Below are 22021 nucleotides of genomic sequence, written 5' to 3' on the forward strand. Positions count from 1 at the left end.
TATGGCACCAAATACGGCAGAGGTGTACGCGCAGGTCATGCAATATCCGTAAATTGCGGACCGACTGTTTGCGAGTGCGAACAGGTACCCTATATCGTTCCACACACGTTAGATCGAGTTCACATCAGACGAATTCAGTAGGCAAGACATCTACGTCAGTTCACAATTATCCTACTCAAACTCGCGTAGCATGATTCTGGCCTCGTTACATGGGCAGTTATCCTGCTAGAAAATGCCGTCACCGTAGGGTGCGACGAATCATGAAGGGATTTGCGTATCCTGAAATGAGTATCGCTTTTGTGTAAGAATAAAAGTCAATTATTCCACAGGGCGGCAGTTTTCTGTTCATCTAAGGTGCAGTCCTGATGATCTTGTGCCCATTTCACCGTCTGTCAATCACGTTCAGTAAATGTTCTCGACACTAGCGTGCGAACTGCCAACCTGCTTCCCCTTTTCTGAAAGGCTCCCCTAGGGCGCCTGGTCGTAAGAATATGCCTTTTCTCAAAGCTGTTTATGACCTTAATTTCCCATATGATGCCAATACAGTCGTTAGAATGATTCCCCATTCGCCTCTGCTCCGCTTATACGGGGTGTCTCCCCTAAGTGTCGTCAGCCGGGTTTTTTGTGGTGCTTCGGCAGATATTGGCAGTTTTAGCGATGTGTAGCTGGAGCCAAGCCAAAAAAATACGGCTCTTCGCGTCTTTCAGCGTCGACTGAAAGCCTCGGTATGTTCCCCGTTACAAAAAACACTGATCTTTAAAGCGGAATTCTACGCGCCTATTTCATAGAGCGGTTTCAAAACAGTCTAGAGCGATTTTCGTTATATCAGTATGTATTAATATGAACAGTAAAGCTCGATGAATTACGAGTTCTTCAGCGGCGACTGAACAGTGCTGTTGCATGATGGTAGCAGTCAGTATGGGCCGAGGTAGGGCGTGAGTCGTTGCTGGAGTCCTGATTATTTCTTCTGTGTTACTGTTCTGTTGACACATATCGATAAAACGAATGTCGCACTACATTACTATGCGAACATTCTATCGAATGGACACGTAATATGCCCCTTTAAAAATAGTTATGTCTGTATCGCGGAAAAAACCGTCGCTTTCCTCTGAAGCTGGGCATCGCATGAAACACGTGGGGAGCATAGTTTGCGCTGACTCAAGCTACACACTGCGGAAACGAAACTACGAATATCTCCAGAAACACCTGATAAAACATGCATTATGACTCTCAGAAGTGACATCTGATACATATTTCCTATGGTGTTAAGCGCCGGCGCGCCATCAGGTAGAATTCAGTTTCGTGGTGGGCAGTGGTCATAAAGTTTTGCCTAATCTGTGTCTGTCTACTGGAATTTAACACAGCATTAAGGTAATATACTGGACAACCAGTATTACCGATATAAAATTAGTGAACATTTCCGCTACCGCAAGCAGGTGTTCTGTTTCACTTAAGATGGCTTTTGAAACAGTTTCGCTGTGTTTCTCAAAGATTTACAACAGCTCGTTTCTACGCCCGCGAGTTTATTAAGAAACTTACAAAATGGTTCAAATGGTTCTGAGCACCATGGGACTTAACATCTGAAGTCATCAGTCCGCTAGAACTTAGAACTACTTCAACTTAACTAACCAAAGGACATCACACACATCCATGCCCGAAGTAGGTTTCGAACTTGCGACCGTAGCGGTCGCGCGGTTCCAGACTAAAGCGCCTAGAACGGCTCGGCCACACCGACCGGCAAGAAACTTACAGAGATCCAGGGTGTTTCAAAAATGACCGGTATATTTGAAACGGCAATAAAAACTAAAGGAGCAGCGATAGAAATACACCGTTTGTTGCAATATGCTTGGGACAACAGTACATTTTCAGGCAGACAAACTTTCGAAATTACAGTAGTTACAATTTTCAACAACAGATGGCGCTGGGTCTGGGAAACTCTATAGTACGATATTTTCCACATATCCACCATGCGTAGCAATAATATGGCGTAGTCTCTGAATGAAATTACCCGAAACCTTTGACAACGTGTCTGGCGGAATGGCTTCACATGCAGATGAGATGTACTGCTTCAGCTGTTCAATTGTTTCTGGATTCTGGCGGTACACCTGGTCTTTCAAGTGTCCCCACAGAAAGAAGTCACAGGGGTTCATGTCTGGCGAATAGGGAGGCCAATCCACGCCACCTCCTGTATGTTTCGGATAGACCAAAGCAATCACACGATCATCGAAAAATTCATTCAGGAAATTAAAGACGTCGGCCGTGCGATGTGTTAGGGCACCATCTTGCATAAACCACGAGGTGTTCGCAGTGTCGTCTAAGGCAGTTTGTACCGCCACAAATTCACGAAGAATGTCCAGATAGCGTGATGCAGTAATCGTTTCGGATCTGAAAAATGGGCCAATGATTCCTTTGGAAGAAATGGCGGCCCAGACCAGTACTTTTTGAGGATGCAGGGACGATGGGACTGCAACATGGGGCTTTTCGGTTCCCCATATGCGCCAGTTCTGTTTATTGACGAAGCCGTCCAGGTAAAAATAAGCTTCGTCAGTAAACCAAATGCTGCCCACATGCATATCGCCGTCATCAATCCTGTGCACTATATCGTTAGCGAATGTCTCTCGTGCAGCAATGGTAGCGGCGCTGAGGGGTTGCCGTGTTTGAATTTTGTATGGATAGAGGTGTAAACTCTGGCGCATGAGACGATACGTGGACGTTGGCGTCATTTGGACCGCAGCTGCAACACGGTGAACGGAAACCCGAGGCCGCTGTTGGATCACCTGCTGCACTAGCTGTGCGTTGCCCTCTGTGGTTGCCTTTCCAGCACGTTCATCCGTCACGTTCCCAGTCCGTTGAAATTTTTCCAAACAGATCCTTTATTGTATCGCTTTTCGGTCCTTTGGTTACATTAAACCTCCGTTGAAAACTTCGTCTTGTTGCAACATCACTGTGTTCTAGGAGGTGGAATTCCAACACCAGAAAAATCCTCTGTTCTAAGGAATAAACCATTTTGTCTACAGCACACTTGCACGTTGTGAACAGCACACGCTTACAGCAGAACGACGACATACAGAATGGCGCACCCACAGACTGGGTTGTCTTCTATATCTTTCAAATCACTTGCAGCGCCATCTGTTGTTGAAAATTGTAACTACTGTAATTTCGAAAATGTACTGTTGTCCCAAGCATATTGCAACAAACGGTGTAATTCTATCGCTGCTCGTTTAGTTTTTATTGCCGTTTCAAATATACCGGTCATTTTTTAAACACCCTGTACATAGCGCCAAACGAAGATTTTGTCTAACATATGTCTGAAAATGCTAAACAGCTACTCTGTTTCGAGACATTATCATCACTGAGACGTCCGACAACGTAGCTGAGTGGACAGCGCGCCGTGTTGTGATTTCGGGGAGCCCAGGTTCGATTCTGGATGGGTTGGAGATTTTCTCCGCTCAGGGACTGGGTGTTTGTGTCGTCTTCATCATCATCGTTTCATCCTCATCAACGCGCAAGTCGCCAAAGTGGCGTTACCTCAGAAGAGTTGCACCCGGCGATCGGCTCTACCTGCCGGGAGGCCCTCGCCACACGACATTTCATTTCATTATTGAGATAGGCTAAATAACCTCAAGCTTTAAGAAAAAATAATTCAAATTCCAAATAAAGCTGGTGCTGACAGGTGTGAATATTACCATGGTGGCAAAATACTAACACAAATTCTTTTCAGAAGACTGGATCAACTTTAGCAAGGCTACCTCATGATTCCGGACATGAAAGAGAATCTCTGGTTGAGAAGAGAGTTATATAGGATTGTGGCCTATCTCAGATGTTACTCGACCTACACGTTGAGGAAGCAGTAAAGGAAACCAAGGAATGTATTGGAGTAGGAAAGTTTAGGGAGAAGAAATAAATATTTGAGTTTTGTCAATGACATTGCAAATTCGGTCAGAGTCAGCAAAGGACGTAGAAGAGAAGTTGAGCGGAATGGACAGCGTCGTGAAGGCAACGTCAACAAAAGCAAAAAGACGATAACGGAATTTAGTCGAATTAAATCAGGGGTTGCTGAAGGAATTAGATTAGATACTAAAGGTAGTAGACGAATGTTGTTATTTAGGCAGCAAAATAATTGATGATTGCCGAAATAGGGAGGATATAAAAGGTAGACTGGTAATGTTTGCGTTAACATCGAATATAGGTTTAAGTGTAAGTCAGTTTTCTAGAAGGTATTTGTATGGAGTGAAGCCACCAGTGTTTGGAAGTGATACAACTACCATAAACAGTTTAGACAAGAATGGAGGCTTTTGAAAAGTGATGATACAGAATAATCCTGAAGATTAGATAGGTAGATCGTGTTGTTAAACAGGAGTTACAGAATAGGATTGGAGACACTAGAAATTTGTGGCACAATTTGACGAAAAGGAAGGATCGGTTGATAGAATACATTCTGAGATATTATGGGATCACCAGTTTGGTATGGGACTGATGTGGGGGAATATAGGTGGGGGGGGGGGAGTAAATATCGTAGTAATATACCAAGCGATTAATGCAACAAGCATGTTGCAGTTAGTTATAAATAGGGAGCGTACCTGTGGTCTAGGGGTAGCGTCTTTGATTCATAATCAAAACGTCTTCGGTTCCGGGTTTGATCCCCGCCACTGCCTAAATTTTGATAAATAATCGGCATTGGCGGACGAAGACTTCCGGCATAAGAAATCAGCCTCATTCTGCCAACGGCCTTGTCAAAGAGGGCGGAGGAGCGGATAGAGGTTCAGGGCACTCTCTTGTCCTAGGGGTGGGAATTTGCCCCTAAAGGCGGAAGAATCAGCAATGATCAACGACATGAGGATGCAGAAGGCAATGGGAACCACTGCATTAAAGACACGTATCGTATATCCACAGGACATGTGGCCTGTAAATGAAGAAGTGTCATGATGATCTATCCATTGGCAAAAGATTCCGGAATAGTCCCCCATTCGGATCTCCGGGAGGGGACTGCCAAGGGGGAGGTTACCATGAGAAAAAGATTGAATAATCAACGAAAGGATTACGTTCTACTAGTCGGGGCGTGGAATGTCAGATGCTTGAACGTGGTAGGGAAACTAGAAAATCTGAAAAGGGAAATGCAAAGGCTCAATCTAGATATAGTAGGGGTCAGTTAAGTGAAGTGGAAGAGAGAAAGGATTTTTGGTCAGATGAGTATCGGGTAATATCAACAGCAGCAGAAAATGGTAAAACAGGTGTAGGATTCGTTATGAATAGGAAGGTAGGGCAGAGGGTGTGTTACTGTGAACAGTTCAGTGACCGGATTGTTCTGATCAGAATCGACAGCAGACCAACACCGACAACGATAGTTCAGGTACACATGCCGACGTCGCAAGCTGAAGATGAACAGATAGAGAAAGTGTATGAGGATATTGAAAGGTAATGCAGTATGTAAGGGGGGAAGAAAATCTAATAGTCATGGGCGACTGGAATGCAGTTGTAGGGGAAGGAGTAGAAGAAAAGGTTACAGGAGAATATGGGCTTGGGACAAGAAATGAAAGAGGAGAAAGACTAATTGAGTTCTGTAACAAGTTTCAGCTAGTAATAGCGAATACCCTGTTCAAGAATCACAAGAGGAGGAGGTATACTTGATAGAGATGTCAATTAGATTACATCATGGTCATACAGAGATTCCGAAATCAGATACTGGATTGTAAGGCGTGCCCAGGAGCAGATATAGACTCAGATCTCAATATAGTAGTGATGAAGAGTAGGCTGAAGTTCAAGACATTAGTCAGGAAGAATCAGTACGCAAAGAATTGGGATACGGAAGTACTAAGGAATGACGACATACGTTTGAAGTTCTCTAACGCTATAGATACAGCAATAAGGAATAGCGCAGTAGGCAGTACAGTTGAAGAGGAACGGACATCTCTAAAGAGGGCCATCACAGAAGTTGGGAAGGAAAACATAGGTACAAAAAAGGTAGCTGCGAAGAAACCATGGGTAACAGAAAAAATATTTCAGTTGATTGATGAAAGGAGGAAGTACAAACATGTTCCGGGAAAATCAGGAATACAGAAGTACAAGTCGCTGAGGACGGAAATAAATACGAAGTGCAGAGAAGCTAAGAAGATATGACTGCAGGAAAAATGTGAAGACATCGAAAAAGATATGATTGTCGGAAGGACAGACTCAGCATACAGGAAAGTAAAAACAACCTTTGGTGACATTAAAAGCAACGGCGGTAACATTAAGAGTGCAACGGGAATTCCACTGTTAAATGCAGAGGAGAGAGCAGATAGGTGGAAAGAATACATTGAAAGCCTCTATGAGGGTGAAGATTTGTCTGATGTGATAGATGAAGAAACAGGAGTCGTTTTAGAAGAGATAGGGGATCGAGTATTAGATTCGGAATTTAAAAGAGATTTGGAGGACTTACGGTCAAATAAGGCAGAAGGGATGGATAACATTCCATCAGAATTTCTAAAATCATTGGGGGAAGTGGCAACAAATCGACTATTCACGTTGGTGTGTAGAATATATGAGTCTTGCGACATACATTCTGACTTTCGGAAAAGCATCATCCACACAATTCCGAAGACGGCAAGAGCTGACAAGTGCGAGAATTATCGCACAATCAGCTTAACAGCTCATGCATCGAAGCTGCTTAGAAGAATAATATACAGAAGAATGGAAAAGAAAATTGAGAATGCGCTAGGTGACGATCAGTTTGGCTTTAGGAAAAGTAAAGGGACGAGAGAGGCAATTCTGACGTTACAGCTAATAATGGAAGCAAGGCTAAAGAAAAATCAAGACACTTTCATAGGATTTGTCGACCTGGAAAAAGCGTTCGACAATATAAAATGGTGCAAGCTCTTCGAGATTCTGAAAAAAGTAGGGGTAAGCTATATGGAGAGACGGGTCATATACAATATGTACAACAACCAACAGGGAATAATGAGAGTGGACGATCAAGAACGAAGTGCTCGTATTAGGAAGGGTGTAAGAGAAGGCTGTAGCCTTTCGTCCCTACTCTTCAATCTGTACGTCGAGGAAGCAATGATGGAAATAAAAGAATGGTTCAGGAGTGGAATTAAAATACAAGGTGAAAGGATATCAATGATACGATTCGATGATGACATTGCTATCCTGAGTGAAAGTGAAGAAGAATTAAATGATCTGCTGAACGGAATGAACAGTCTAATAAGTACACGGAATTGTTTGAGAGTAAATCAGAGAAAGACGAAGATAATGAGAAGTAGTAGAAATGAGAACAGCGAGAAACTTAACATCAGGATTGATCGTCACGAAGTCAATGAAGTTAACGAATTCTGCTACCTAGGCAGTAAAATAACCAATGACGGACAGAACAAGGAGGACATCAAAAGCAGACTCGCTATGGCAAAAAAGGCATTTCTGGCCAAGAGAAGTCTACTAATATCAAATACCGGCCTTAATTTGAGGAAGAAATTTCTGAAGATGCACGTCTGGAGTACAGCATTGTATGGTAGTGAAACATGGACTATGGGAAAACCGGAACAGAAGAGAATAGAAGCATTTGAGATGTGGTGCTATAGACGAATGTTGAAAATTAGGTGGACTGATAAGGTAAGGAATGAGGAGGTTCTACGCAGAATCGGAGAGGAAAGGAATATGTGGAAAACACTGATAAGGAGAAGGGACATGATGATAGGACATCTGCTAAGACATGAGGGAATGACTTCCATGGCACTAGAGGGAGCTGTAGAGGGCAAAAACTGTAGAGGAAGACAGAGCCTGGAATACGTCAAGCAAATAATTGAGGACGTATGTTGCAAGTGCTACTCTGAGATGAAGAGGTTAGCACAGGAAAGGAATTCGTGGCGGGCCGCATCAATCCAGTCAGTAGACTGATGACCGAAAAAAAAAAATTTAGTAGATGAAGAGGCTTACACGAGATGGAGTTACGCGGAGAGCTGCGTCAAATCAGTCTTCGAGATGAAGACCAGAGCAACGTCGATTTCTTCCTGGCCGAGAACTACAAGAAGTTTCAAATAGACAAATAATAAACTCAGTCGCATATGTTAATTTCCAGACGACGATTTTCTTTCCTGTAAACTGTACAAATCGTGAAACAAGCAACCGGAAACAGGAAAGATGTTGTATACGAGCAGAAATAATTAGAAGGTTTTGTTTTCTGGATGTATGACACTATTATCTCAATAACAGCTGTTACGCAAGAGTCCATAAGCAACGTCTCTCAGTATTAAAAATATTAAAGAGTTCAAAAAGTAGCTCACAAGGAACACTATGTGTCACGAATTTCGATCTTATGCTAAACTATCGTCAACAATTTGCCTCGGGTGAATATAATCAAGCAAGTCCAGTATTTCGCTACAGAGGAAAGAGTTCGAATCAAACCACTTACGAGCATATGAAAGAGAGATTATACTGCAGTTACTGTACTGTGGGAATCCAAAGATGAAGAAATCGATTCCCGTATCGTACACTCGCGTGGAGTTTTATCAAAGGCCTCAATTATATTTCAACGAGCTAGACGCATGGCTTCCGAGGATATCACAAAGGATGAAGTGCAGTGACAAATCGTGGCAGACGGCTCAGGCAGATAAAATTTACATTTCTGAAAGACGACAGTAGTAAAACTTGATGTATTCACGACACTGCATCTTGAATGAAATCAGGAACCAGAATAACATGCTAGAACCACACTTACAGCAAAATTTTAAGGAAGTACAGTGAACGAGCGAGGTCGCACGCTAGTCAAAACAATGGACTTGCACTGGAGAAAAGTACAATTCTCCCTCCGTCAGTGGCGGTTTTGGTTCCCTGTTTTTCCCTGACTCCCTTAAGGTAATTAGCAAGACTGGTAATTTGAAAAAAATACGTAGATTCACTTTGTCATTTTTACTTAACCGAAGCTTCAGCTCTCTCTATAACGAATTCACCGTCAATGATGCCTTAAACCCTAGTTCACACAAATTCAGCATCGCTTGAATACCTCAGCTGAGGGGGCTTGCTTTTCTGATTCCCATGTGTACGGAGAAAAAAGAACGTTATTTTCAAAGAAAACAAGTCCCTGGCACGGCGAAACAAGTACCTGTTATTCCATACCTTGAAAGACTTCATCTGTTTGATGTTCAAGTAGCCAACACACATTACATACACTCAAGAGAGTCTTCTTGCTTCACACAGTGAATAATTGTTGCATTTATGTAAGCCTACTCATTCTCAGAATCCTTTAATAACCTGCGCACCTGAGGCTAAGGGTGAAGACTCTACTAGTTCATCATATGTCAGATATCTGCCGTCACTTTATCACTTACCGCAAGCGTGTTTCTCTTCACAGGTCATGAGCCTAAGGCTTTTCCTGTTCGTAATTATATTTCAGCTATTCTATGTGCTATTTTGAGTACCTGTATACCAACAATTCAAAATAAGGTCCAACCTGCTCTTATACACCAACAAGGCGTTTAGGTTGGTAACACTGTTTTAAGAAACTGCAGAGGAAACTAAGTTCAGTAATTGTAGTGTCACGAAGTGTCGGTGACAAACTCCACCTGTAACCACCGATCCAATGAATGAACAAATACTTTTCCAACTTGTTTTACATGTTAAAACATGTGTTTGTTATATGCCTACGGATACCGTATTTTCTCTCTTTTTACGCAACGGCTGTTCACGAGGAGAACGTATGACGCCTTTGAAATGGAATATTTGGTCACATCCAGAAGAACACCTATGGCCCTCAATCGTCCCTAGAAAAGGCAAGGGCACATATTGTCCCTGATTACTCCGTGGGACTTCGATCGTAATTTTTATTGATGTTGCATTTGTAATTGGTTTTAATGATTTGAAATCTTCACGAAATTGTCTCATTCATTCTGATGTGTAAGGCTTCTAATATACAAATGCTCTGGATTTGAGTATATTGAATTGTATGTAGAAGACGGAAATTAAATTAATGTTATAAGTTGTTACCAGACTTTGGAGTCTGGAAAGGCATTTTTGCCTCGCACGGCTAAGATTAAAGGCTTATTGATGAAAACCCAGACAAGTGTTACATAGAAAATTTTTATTTACTCGCTTTTGAACGCGATCTATAAGTTTTGTGTCACTCAGCAGCTATTTACAGATAGTTATGGACGACGAAAGGAATCGAATAATGCCAGTCGTGGTCCCAGCTCTACGTATCCTAATTCATTTTCCTTCTGACGATGTATAAAGCTGTATCTGTTAAGCGAAGTAAAATTAAGATTATCTGACATCAACGATGAAGCAAAGATATAGAAAAAGACACATGATGAATATTTAACACCTCGTAGCAATGAAGCTCCTGATGCATTATGACACCGAGCACATATATGAATATATTCATCTCGTAACTAGACAGCGTCAAAGTGACTTCTAAATTTTAAGAGGTAATTATCGTCTGTTTGCCAAGCATTCAAATGGTTTAAATGGCTCTAAGAACTATGTGACTTAACATCTGAGGTCATCAGCCCCTAGACTTAGAACTACTTAAACCTAACTAACATCACACACATCCATGCCCGAGGCAGCAGCAGCGCGGTTCCGGACTAAAGCGCCTAGAACCGCTCGGCCACAGGGGCCGGCACCAAGTATTATTAAATGCTTATCTACAGAGGCTTCTGAATGTGGAAGATAATGTTGCGACGTATGGCTGGGCTCCAAAATAAGGTATTCCTCTCTAAGATTGGTCACTACCCTTTATGAGCTAAACATTTTGGTTCTGACAATTAAATAGATAATTGACACTATATTTCTCTTTGCAGTAATTGCCATTTAGATCAAACTTTATTTCACTGACTTCACTTTAAAAGTTTCTGTAGAATTAGTTTTATAAGACTAAATGAAATTCTCATGAAGATATAAAATTATCAGTCCATTCACACATTAGCTATTTTTGCATTTGTTGTGACAGAAAAATCATATACATAAGACATCTGCTGTCATCTGAAGCCTTAGTGTTGAACACACTCTTCATCGGATGGCACGGTCACGCAACATGTGTGCTAATTCTGAATTCAGTATCTCAGAGAGTGAAGTATGCTCCACAATTGTAAATATTTGTTCTATGAAGAATAAAGACTGAGAACATTGAGATTTTAGTCAAGTGTTCTTAACAATTTACTAACTTTTCTTAGAGATTAGATACACAAGTCCTCTTAGTTAGTCGAGACACTGTCTGTGAAACGAAAAGACAGAGGACAGTCAGTTGCTGAGTTATTGTTCTCCTCTCGTGTCACTCGGAGCTCTCGGAGCTCACGGTGTCCCAGTCGTCGCGTGGTGGACAGTAGTCTACCGGAAGGCCATTGCAGTGATGAAGGTCCGCCGAATAGAAAGCTAAAACAAGAAGAATAAGAGTGCCATTTTCAATGATTGATGCTGAGTAATAATGCCAGTAAGTACAATATGTAGCTAACTTCCATACAGTTGGCTCTAAGAAATAATTACACTAGAGTTTGTACAACATCATCAACCTTCTGTGGCATAAACAGATTGTGTACATGGAAACACACGAAGGATTAACGCTGCCCAAATGTAAGATTATTTGAAAGTATTTGCATCAACGGTAAGCTAACATTTTGTCTACATGTTTGATGCAAATATCTTGCAATGCCCTGCACATGATCTCTTACATCTCTTTCCACGAAAGGTCAACATTAGCTGTTGCAACTCCGTGAGGAACCCATTTAAATTGATGCACAAGCTTGCAAGATGATGCAGATGTTGATACACTGGACCAACATTCGAGGGGACTGTATTTCAAGATTTTGCTCGTCATCCAAGTTTTTAGGTTTCCTGTGCTTCCCGCTGTTAAGGTGGCAGCCGAGATAAATGCTTTGAAAAGAATATAATCGATTTTCTGCTTCGTCGATTAATTACATCTCTCATCGGTTCGGGGGGAAATACTTCAAGCAAAGATGTAGGCTAAAAACGCATGTCACTTTACGACGAATTGCTGAAAATTCCTCACCGCGTTTGCTGTTTTATGGCATATAGCTTTTGCTGAATGCCCCTAGTACGTTGAGCTTAAAATCTCCGTTGTGCCACTTAGGTGTTCTCATTGACCTCATTATGTAGGAACTGACGTCGCATTTTATATAGAATGTTGCACCTGGTGTTTGTCCGATTTAATAAGCATGGGTTCCCCATTCAGCACGTTATCCATGGTGTCTTTTTGGTCGTCGAAGTTGTATGTTGTTTCCGGAACTCCATAAGAATCGACACTGCTGGTCTTATTTGTACGCTCTGTCTCGAAAATTTTAATTAGTCGTGGCTGATACAGTTTGGTACACTCACTCTGATTTTGAATTGATCACCTAAATTTGTCAGAGTGGTCCTTTTTAGGTATTACTGCCTTACACCTTCTGAACGTATCCAAAGTGTATTACAGTATCTGTTAACCAACTACATATGTAACTTATTAGGGTAAACAATAGTTGACTCCATAAATGGATACCTAACCACATCCATCCTGACACGGTTACTATCAGTGACTCCATCATTGGCTCCTCACAACACAGGCGAACTACAGCATAACTTCAACGTCTAAATGTGAATATCACCTACCCGTCCTTCTCCAGATCTGCTTCCACAGACCCAGCGACGCCCATTATCCATCCAACTACTCAGCAAGACTTACCCCACATCAGTTCAATGCGGAATGGTATCCCACAGAGCCCTAATCAATACTAATTTCGAAAGCCAGAACTATAACGACCATCATTATGCCGACAGCCAGAGCAAGACTGACTTTCTACAAATTACAGATACAATGACCAAACCTATCCCTACTTGACCCATCTACTATAACCGTATTACACATGCTCTAGCCCTCTCACTTTCTCTCTCTCCCTCTTTCTCCTTCTGTGGAGAGAGCATTCCACCATGCCACTCCACGGACTGCCCCAACAACGAACTCATAATTACTTAGAAGCAAACGTATGTCGGGAGTGGAATATACGCGCACTAAAAAGAACGAAACACTGATAAACTCAAATAAGTAGTAGATATCAGTGCATCCCCTTTCACAAAGTAAACCCACCTCTCTAAATCCATATCCTACCCTCCACTCCAGTACACCTCACCTTCACTTTGCATTATATCTGAAAAGCAAATGCGCTGTCTCACGAGACCTCGAATTTGATAACTCCGTGGATCTCGACGTTCTCTGCCTGATCAAAAGTAGTCTGACACCATTACATAAATCGAAATTGGCCACTAGATCGCACCAGAGACGGACCAGCCAGTTTAAATGAAGGTGTGGAGTATTGTACATGGACTAGTCACGGGACGTAGCCGCAGTAATAACTCCAGGGGTCATTCAATCCTTCTAAAGCTGCCCATATCGACTGTTAGTAAGGTCGTTGTGAACTGGAAACGCGAAGGAACAACCGCAGACAAACCAAGCACAGGCGGAGATAATGTACTAACGGAATAGGGCCATCAAGCATTGCGTGAGGTAGCAGACATTGTGAAATGAATCCAAAGGGCTACCAACACTCCAGCGAGCACAATGTCTGTGCGCATGGTGAAAACAAAGTAGGGTACGAAGCTCGAGCAACGCCAGCAGGAATGGAGAATGAAGCTTTTACAATGACAGCTACTTGTGCTGGCGAAACGTCGGAGAAATCATCAAACAAACGTCAGCCGAAGAACCCGTTAAGGAATCCAAAACGCAATTTGTCAACAAGTGGCTACGAAATATTTAATAATTCTGAGCTCCCCATAAGCCATATGTTCTGTGGCTGGTGCTAAGCAACGTTGTGAGTGATTTAAACAGGGCCGTCACTGAGCAGTAAATGACTGAAAACGAATGACCTGGAGTGATGAATCACGCTATACCCTGTACCAATCCGATGGATTTGGGAATTTCTGGAGAACGTTACCTGCCCTGAAGTGTAGCGCCAAAACGAAATATGGAAGGGACGGTGTTATGATAGAGGAGTTTACAGTGTGATCCCTCTACTGCACTTCAGAAAACGTAAAATGCACAATGATATTAAAAGTTTATACACTACTGTACAGAGTAGACTAAAATTTCGGAGACGACGATTGTATCAGAATGACAATATAATGTTAATAGTGAGGTCTCCTTATTGAACTTAAGCATTTTTTACAATGTTGTGTACTGCGAACAGTAGACCAACAGTTCGGAGACGATGACTGTTTCAGAATGACAATGCACCGTATCACAAAGCAATATCTGTAACGCAATTGTTTGTGGACGATACCATTTTTTAAATGAGCTGGTCTGCCCAGAGATCCCACCTCAGGCGAAAGGAACACATTTGGGAAGAGATAACACGTCATCTTTGTTTCAGACCTCAGAGTCCAACATCGCTACCTTATTTGGTTCGGCTCTTCAGGAAGGAAGGGACAATAGTGGCGCCAGCATTCAGGCATTCAAAGGTGAAGGGTGGACACACCTCATATTCCCTAGTACGTGTCCAGTCAAATAGCGTATGTCAATGCAGAAAGATAGATATTCCATTTCTCGCATAAAATTCTCAGTACTTACACAGCACTGCAGAAATAGGACTAAATGGACCTATAATAGCAGAAGACATAACGTAAGTATTCGCTAGGAAGTCAGACATTACACCAGGTTACAACCCATTGTCGTAGTACGGGACCCATGTCTTTTTTATTTATTTTTTTCTCTCTCATCGGTCTCCTTATTGAAACCACAGTGAATTTCAAAAATGTTTTATTTACAACCTATGGGTTTTCCTTCCAGCTAGTTCTCTACATAGTTGCAGCTCCTACTTCGAATTTTTCGTAGTGGTACCAACTTTCCAATACTCTCGTAACAGAAGGCAACCACCGTGATTTCCACAATTTCCAACGTTGGCTTGCAGCTTGGTGTCTGCGCCAAACCGCTGTTCTCATAGGCCGCGGTTTATGTGAGCGAAGAGAGGAAAATCAATGGGTGCAATGTCAGAGCTGTATGATGGGTTATCGAACACTTCCCATCGAAAACGCTACAGGAGTTTTTTCGATTCCCACGGAGTTTGCAGGCGAAAATTTTCATCAAAGAGGAAAGCTATGACAGTTACGTTATGTGGGATGCATCAAATCAGGCGGAACACTTCAACAGGCACCTGCCGCTTGGCGGGAGGCACTACCTATCTCGTCAATTTTGTGTGTTCACTGTGCACACGAAACTGAAAAGTGTGGGGTGAAGCGATAGGCAGGCATAGTAGAGACACTGTACAACACATCTGTGGAAATCTTCACTGGATTTTCTCCAGTTTTAATTTCTTGACCGATCGGAGGCTGAAAAAAAAATCTTTCAATCATCTACCACGAAACCACTTCTGTCCCTGACAGTAACAACCGGAACACAATTTATCAAAAGAGGAAGTGGAAAAGAGGTACAAATTTTCTTAAAACCTTACAAAACACATTCTCAGGCCTTGTCTTGGCCTGACATTTAATTCTCAAAACCTAGTGAAACCAGCTACACCTAGCGCCATACTTACTTATTCCCAACACGTTGCCTTCGTGCTAACTACTCCGTAGACGGCGAAGTCGTTCACCTTATCTACCTTATCTCGCGTCAGATACAGTACATAAAATAAAATTCGTGTTTTCCTTAGCCTATGAGATCCGAGTCGAAAAGTCTGCTAATAATGTCGTTCCTCCATCACATTCTACGTAACTCAGTCACACCTCCATATTTTATCCTGTTAATGGGATGACGTAAGATGTGTCCCTTCCTCTCTCCTTAATATCCTATACACTGCAGACATTCAGAAATCACCAGTCTCGACCCATCTTCTTTAGTATACTGACGACCTACCAAACTGTTGCAATCTACCATGCTTCTCTCCAACAGCAGACGCTTAAACACATCACAACATCAACAAAAACAGTTAACGTCTGCTATCGAGTTTATAGTGAACAGAAATGTACAAAAGATGACCGGATGAAACGGAACGAAAACGGATCGAAAGCAGCAAACAGTTATTATCTACTATAGAAAACAGAATGTGTATAACAACACAGTGTTTCTTAAACAGTGGTTATAAACCGAAAAATTGCGTGCTAACTAATGCCTAAGTGACGAATCGTTTGTAATCTGTTTTAGTCTTTATTAAAGTGTAGAAATCGTTTACTATAATTACCAGCGTCAATTTGTTTGTAACAAATCAGATGTGCAACAATTGGTGCTACAGCTGTAGGAATAAGGTTCTTCAGAATGAAGTATTGACTAACTGTCAGACGAAACTAAGAAAGTAGGCACTGCGGAGTTAGGAAAATCGGTCTGTATGTATTTCTAACGAAAAAAAATACCGTAGTTCTACTTTCACTCTGTCCCTTTTCGTATACACCTTTCAATAAGGAGAGCACCACGCATTGTCTCCTTCCATCTGTTAAATTTAAGGGATGTTCTTTAACGACTCATCGCATTGAACCATAGGGTAACGGGTGGGTATTGTTAGCTGATTTCCGGTAAAAGCTTTCGTTCAGTATAGCCTCATTTTTTTTCCAGCGGGACATAGCTTTTTAAACGTTTATGAACATTCTTACGCGGCTATAAGTGTTCATGGTGTGTGTGACGAACACCAAAAGTGCGTTTTCTCAGAACATTCAGTCGCCGAAATGGAATATTCAGCCATGGCGGTCACTGTTACTAGAAATGAAAGGGTACTTACTCCTTTTCAACTCCTTTGAAGAACGTGTAGCTGTTTCCTTACAATACATGGAACAAAAGTTCGTTTATCTCCGTTCAGGACTGTCATATATTTGAGCCGAACAGAATTAAGGGGTTGCTTTTAATGTCAGAGGTGGCTTTACGCCTTGATGTGTGCGTACCAGTATTACCTGTTTCTACAACTCCTTTTACGTATGCTGAATACAAAAAAAAAATTCAAATGTGTGGGAAATCATATGGGAGTTAACTGCTAAGGTCATCAGTCCCTAAACGTACACACAACTTAACCTAAATTATCCTAACGACAAACACACACACCCATGCCCGAGGGAGGACTCGAACCTACGCCGAGACCAGCCGCGCAGTCCATGACTGCAGCGCCCGAGACCGCTCGGCTAGTCCCGCGCATCTGCTGAATACAAAACTATAATTTTTAAAATTCTTTATTAGGTACTTACGTGTGTCATTCTTGCACTCGCACTGCCTCAAACGACACGGGTGGCTGAACTTGTAGTACTTGCGGCTAAACACGTGCTGCTTGCAGACGTGAAGTATCAGCGGCGGGCAGCTCTCTGGGCAGTACTCCTCGTCACTGGGTCGTGAATGACACGTAGTCGCCAGCAGGGCAAGCCCTGCATAGAGAACACAATGTAACGGCGTTGGTGCGGCACATATGCACACAAATCCTTACGTGAAATATGCCGTTAGCTCAGCTTCTTACTTTCTGATATAAAGTATACACTTTTAAAAGGTTAATGATTTCTCTTTCACGGCTGCGTAGGCATCACAAAAGGCCACCAAACACTAGGAATCTAGCCCGAAGATGTCTTAGGCAAAGACTTCTCTGCCGGCAGCTATAATTACAAACAATATAAATCGAAATGCACATTCTGACAAGCGACGGGATGCTCATAGTAAGAGGAACGCAAATGGTTACGTGCACACTAAATGCCGGCCGCGGTGGTCTAGCGGTTCTAGGCGCTCAGTCCGGAGCCGCGCGACTGCTACGGTCGCAGGTTCGAATCCTGCCTCGGGCATGGATGTGTGTGATGTCCTTAGGTTAGTTAGGTTTAAGTAGTTCAAAGTTCTAGGGGACTGATGACCATAGATGTTAAGTCCCATAGTGCTCATAGCCATTTGAACCATTTTGCACACTAAATGGAGGGTCTTTTGGAAGTAAAAGGCAGGAATAAGCCTTAACGCTATCTTAATTGGCCCTATGAAGTAATAATAATTATTGTAATTATACAAAATTTTAATACAGGGTGTCTGGGGTAAACATACAATTGAGAAGTAACTGAGATATTTAGTTACAGTACGTTTCTATAAACATGGAAACTCAAAATAATCTTTCACACACTTATTACATTTCGACATGCCCAACGTTTGTGGTGCAAGAGACATTTAATCAGCATTCCACTTCTTTCCAAGAGTTTTTCAGCACAGCAGGCGTAATAATTGTGATAGCTTCACGAATGGTATGACTCGGATATTGTAGAGCATTATCTGGTGTCTGGTATATTGGATTCTTTATAAACCCAAGCAGAAAAAAATCAAGTGGCGTAGTAACTGGGCTTCCAGTGCGGCAATCCAGAGCGATCTAGGAGATCATTAGCCAACAAATCTTTCACAATGTTCGCAAACCTACGTGGTTCGCCATCTTGTTCATGGATAACGTCATGAGGAAGTTGTGGCCCTTTCCGCCAGAGAAAGCGCATGAAGAAATTTCTGCCATGAAATCCACGTGGCTATTGCTCGTTTACGTGAAGAAAGCAGTTACATACAGGCGCACGCGGTACCAGCTGCCGCAAGTAAACACAGAAAACATTTTGAATTACGATACTTGTAGAAGCAAATCGACAATAAATATCTCGTTTACGTCTCGAGTTATTACATTCTTTACTACTAAATGTTTAACCAGGGCAATCTGTGTATTCTCACAGAAACGTGCAGGAAAAGTGAAAACGTATGTGTCATTTTGTTAACTTAATAGTCCTGTGACAATAGTCTCACAAATTTTCATTAATATATACATGTCTAAGGTAAGAAAACCGATAAAATAACTCGCGTTATATATTCTGTCACCGACAAAGTACTTAGAGATGGAGTTTGAGTTTGACCTGGACACTGTTGTGACAGGAAATCGACGGTGGTATTTTGAACCGTGAGAGGGGTAAGTACACCCACACCTGGATAGTGCAGCGGCAATTTAAATCCTGCACTTTTATAATGGCAGTGCAGTACCTCGAAGACTGTGCAATATCACAATACCCATTTCAGGTCGCTTCTCACCTCATGTCATGTACTCTGAAGTAGTCATCCTCGTTTCGACATTTCGGAACTGATTACTGTCGCGAATCGATGTGGTACCAAAACAAGTGTACTATGTCGTTCAGCACGACCTGTTAACTACACAGTTGGTAATTGATGACTCTACTCTCAGAATTGTCGTTTCTAACAATTACTTCTCTCTAACGAGATCTCGAGACAGGTATAATTTCCGGCAATATAGGTGGCTTAGACCCTACAATGCTAGCCTGTATTACATTTTCAGCTACCAGCATAATGCATGCGTGCAACGATTACGTTACACGTGCGCTGTGCTACCTAAACTGATTCCGGAAAATTGGTAAAATCACCTTACAAATAGTTATTATGTAAGCATTCAAAATTATATATGTTCATGCAGAGTACTATACGCAATGTAATCAGATTACATAAACTACGGGTGAGTTTCTCAATGCTTGCGCATGGAATGCCGCTAACTGTCCGAAACCCTTCGTGTTATTATACTGCAGACTTACTCGACTACTATCTGTCTGCCAGAAGGACAGGCTGTGTCAAAACGTACAAAATCATCTGGTTTCCAGAATGTGCATTTTTATAGTGGAGTTCATTTGTTCCATAGTAAATAGCACTTTGGCGTATTAGAAAGCGTCAACTGGGCACTAACAGATGAACAAACCTAACTGTATCTCAGATATCTAATGAATTGTAGCTAATCAATTACTACAAGATATGGAGCACATCATACGTTGATGATGTTGGAACAAGACCTGTCCATAAGTTCATATGGTTCAAACTTAGAACTACTTAAACCTAACTGACCTAAGGACATCACACACATCCATGCCCGAGGCAGGATTCGAACCTGCGGCCGTAGCGGTCGCACGGTTCCAGACTGTAGCGCCTAGAACCACTCGGCCACTCCGGTCGGCTGTCCATAAGTCCCATACGACATATTTTTACCGGTTTCGTCACTGGGATTGTTCTTTCACGTTTCAAAGACAGACTGGAGATAAAACATTCACTGATCTTACGTCAGTGATGTTCTGAGAGAAAATTTGTGCTCCGAAGCAATTACTAGTCTCTCTCTTAAACGCTACGAATCTTTTGCACGCCGCTACCTGTTAAAGAAACGAAGAGACATCAAAGAGAAGGGTTTGTTTTATATTTTCTGTAGAGGCAAGTAAATTTCCTATTTGGGTCATGTAATTAATTACATACTGAAAATCAGAATGTGCTCACACACATTATTAGAATTACTCGTTTGTTATGACTTCACAAACGCATACCATTATTTAGTATCTCATTGTAGCTTCTATCTTTCTATGTAACATACGTCAATGTTGCTCAGGAAATCGTAAGACGAATGATAATTACAGAAGACTTGACGTTTCTCCTTTATACCTTGTAAGGTGCCTGATATACTGCAGGTCTCTAATCGATTAATTTTTATACAATCTCTAAATGATTAACTTTTACACAACTGGGTCTCCTTAACTAACATCTTTATGATACAGATCTACCATTTACTATTGGCGTGTGCATCTAAATTTAAAAAGTACAGGCATCTACCAACTGCAAAATACATCATGGGTGCAAAACTACGATACTTTGTTCCAAAATAAGAATAATTTAAGGGATAATTACTTATGCCTGCGAGATACTAAAGATTAGTATTTTTTGCGTTATATGCGTTAGTTCACCACTTCACTAAGGTTCTGAAGCTATAACTAACAGGTGCCGTCGCGTCGTGAAGATAGCCAACATAACAGCGCATAGCTATTATCTATAGATCTCCCATTTCACGAAAACGTTGCTAATGCTTCATTCAATCTTCCGCAAAACGAATCATAGTCCCCGTTAGTTCAGTGAGACGCAGTCGGTGGTCGCCATCTGAAGTGGAAGAGCAAGTGTATTGTAGCGAAAGCTACCATAGGAATCACAACCAGTAACCAACAACACAGCTCCAAAAACTGTTTCATCGGCTCCGAGCGCAATCAACAGCAGTGTGCATTTGGGTAAGAAGCAGGAACTTCATGGTATAATGCGCGACTTCACGATTTGATTTTCATCGGATCCACAGGAACGCCTGCTTACCATGCCTAACTCTAGCGTTCGTGAACTTCGGACATGTAGACTCAGTAAGACTGTACGTTACCATTAGCATTCATTAAAGCACTTACAATCTGACAGTTCTGTGCGAATCTCTTACTCCAAGTGCAGCACAGCATGTCGTTTCTGGTTACATGCTCGCCTCCAGGTCGTTTTTGACAGAGAAATCTTCAAAAAGACGGCACCATATCTTACTAACGAAAGCTAATCCTAGTCGTCTCGTGTAGGTGCTGTGACATCTAAAAGTGGTATAAAGTGGCTCATAGCTTCATGTGATTTCCTTGGAAACATAACATCTTACAGTTATGAACTGATCATCATGCGCACACCGCTCTTCATTTCGCTACTCACATTGCATTGCAGCTTTGTCAATAAACGTTTCAACTTTTGTTGAATATTTACCTGTGACGAGGGCCAAAGAGACCTTCATAACGTTAGCCCACAAGTCTTACAACAGTAAATCACGACAGCTAATCATAACTCCAATTGAGCGCTACATATATTTGGAAAAAGTGCTGAGATTGACTTCTCACTGTGGATCTACAATCGACAGGGTTATCGTTGTGGCATGGACCAAAGTGTGCTGCAATATCGCATCAGCTGCTTGCATAATCGTTACGTTATACGAAGTCTCTATTTTCAGCTGATAACTGTTTGTGGTACGTGTTCCCTTCGGCCTGTAGTAACGATCCTATCTATGACTTTCTTTACTATGGGATACATAAGCACATCTATGACTGTAGGACAATTGTATCCACTGTTGCTAAGGACACAGGGAACGAAATCATATTACTGCTAGCGTGTCTCTATCGTTAAGTTCTGCAGAGCATAGACTCCCAACTTTGTACGGGTAAGTCCTATGGCTTTGCTGATTCTGGCACGCTTTGCTTACGTTGTTCACTGCTGTTACGATCTCAATAGGCACGACGTAAGACTTTACCTCTCAATGGGAAGAAATAT

At 41.9% G+C, this 22021-nt stretch overlaps 1 protein-coding gene across 2 annotated transcripts in view; it reads right to left on the bottom strand.

Moving 5' to 3' along the window:
- The window catches only part of LOC126455652 (uncharacterized), a 30262-nt gene extending 8702 nt beyond the window's left edge, over positions 1–21560 (bottom strand). The window contains exons 1-3 of one of the 2 annotated variants that reach the window (XM_050091419.1): positions 21464–21560; positions 17122–17295; positions 10858–11343 (exon numbers count right to left, since the gene is read on the bottom strand). In XM_050091419.1, coding sequence (XP_049947376.1) covers positions 11243–11343; positions 17122–17295; positions 21464–21491 — 303 coding nt within the window. In that variant the 5' untranslated portion in view covers positions 21492–21560 and the 3' untranslated portion in view covers positions 10858–11242. Of the gene's footprint in view, positions 1–10857; positions 11344–17121; positions 17296–21463 lie in introns of those variants that run through there. The other variant, XM_050091418.1, reaches the window with a different exon arrangement.
- Between the last annotated feature and the right edge of the window lie 461 nt (positions 21561–22021).

The sequence above is a fragment of the Schistocerca serialis genome, chromosome 2 (assembly GCF_023864345.2).
Source record: "Schistocerca serialis cubense isolate TAMUIC-IGC-003099 chromosome 2, iqSchSeri2.2, whole genome shotgun sequence".
Classification (NCBI taxonomy): domain Eukaryota; kingdom Metazoa; phylum Arthropoda; class Insecta; order Orthoptera; family Acrididae; genus Schistocerca; species Schistocerca serialis.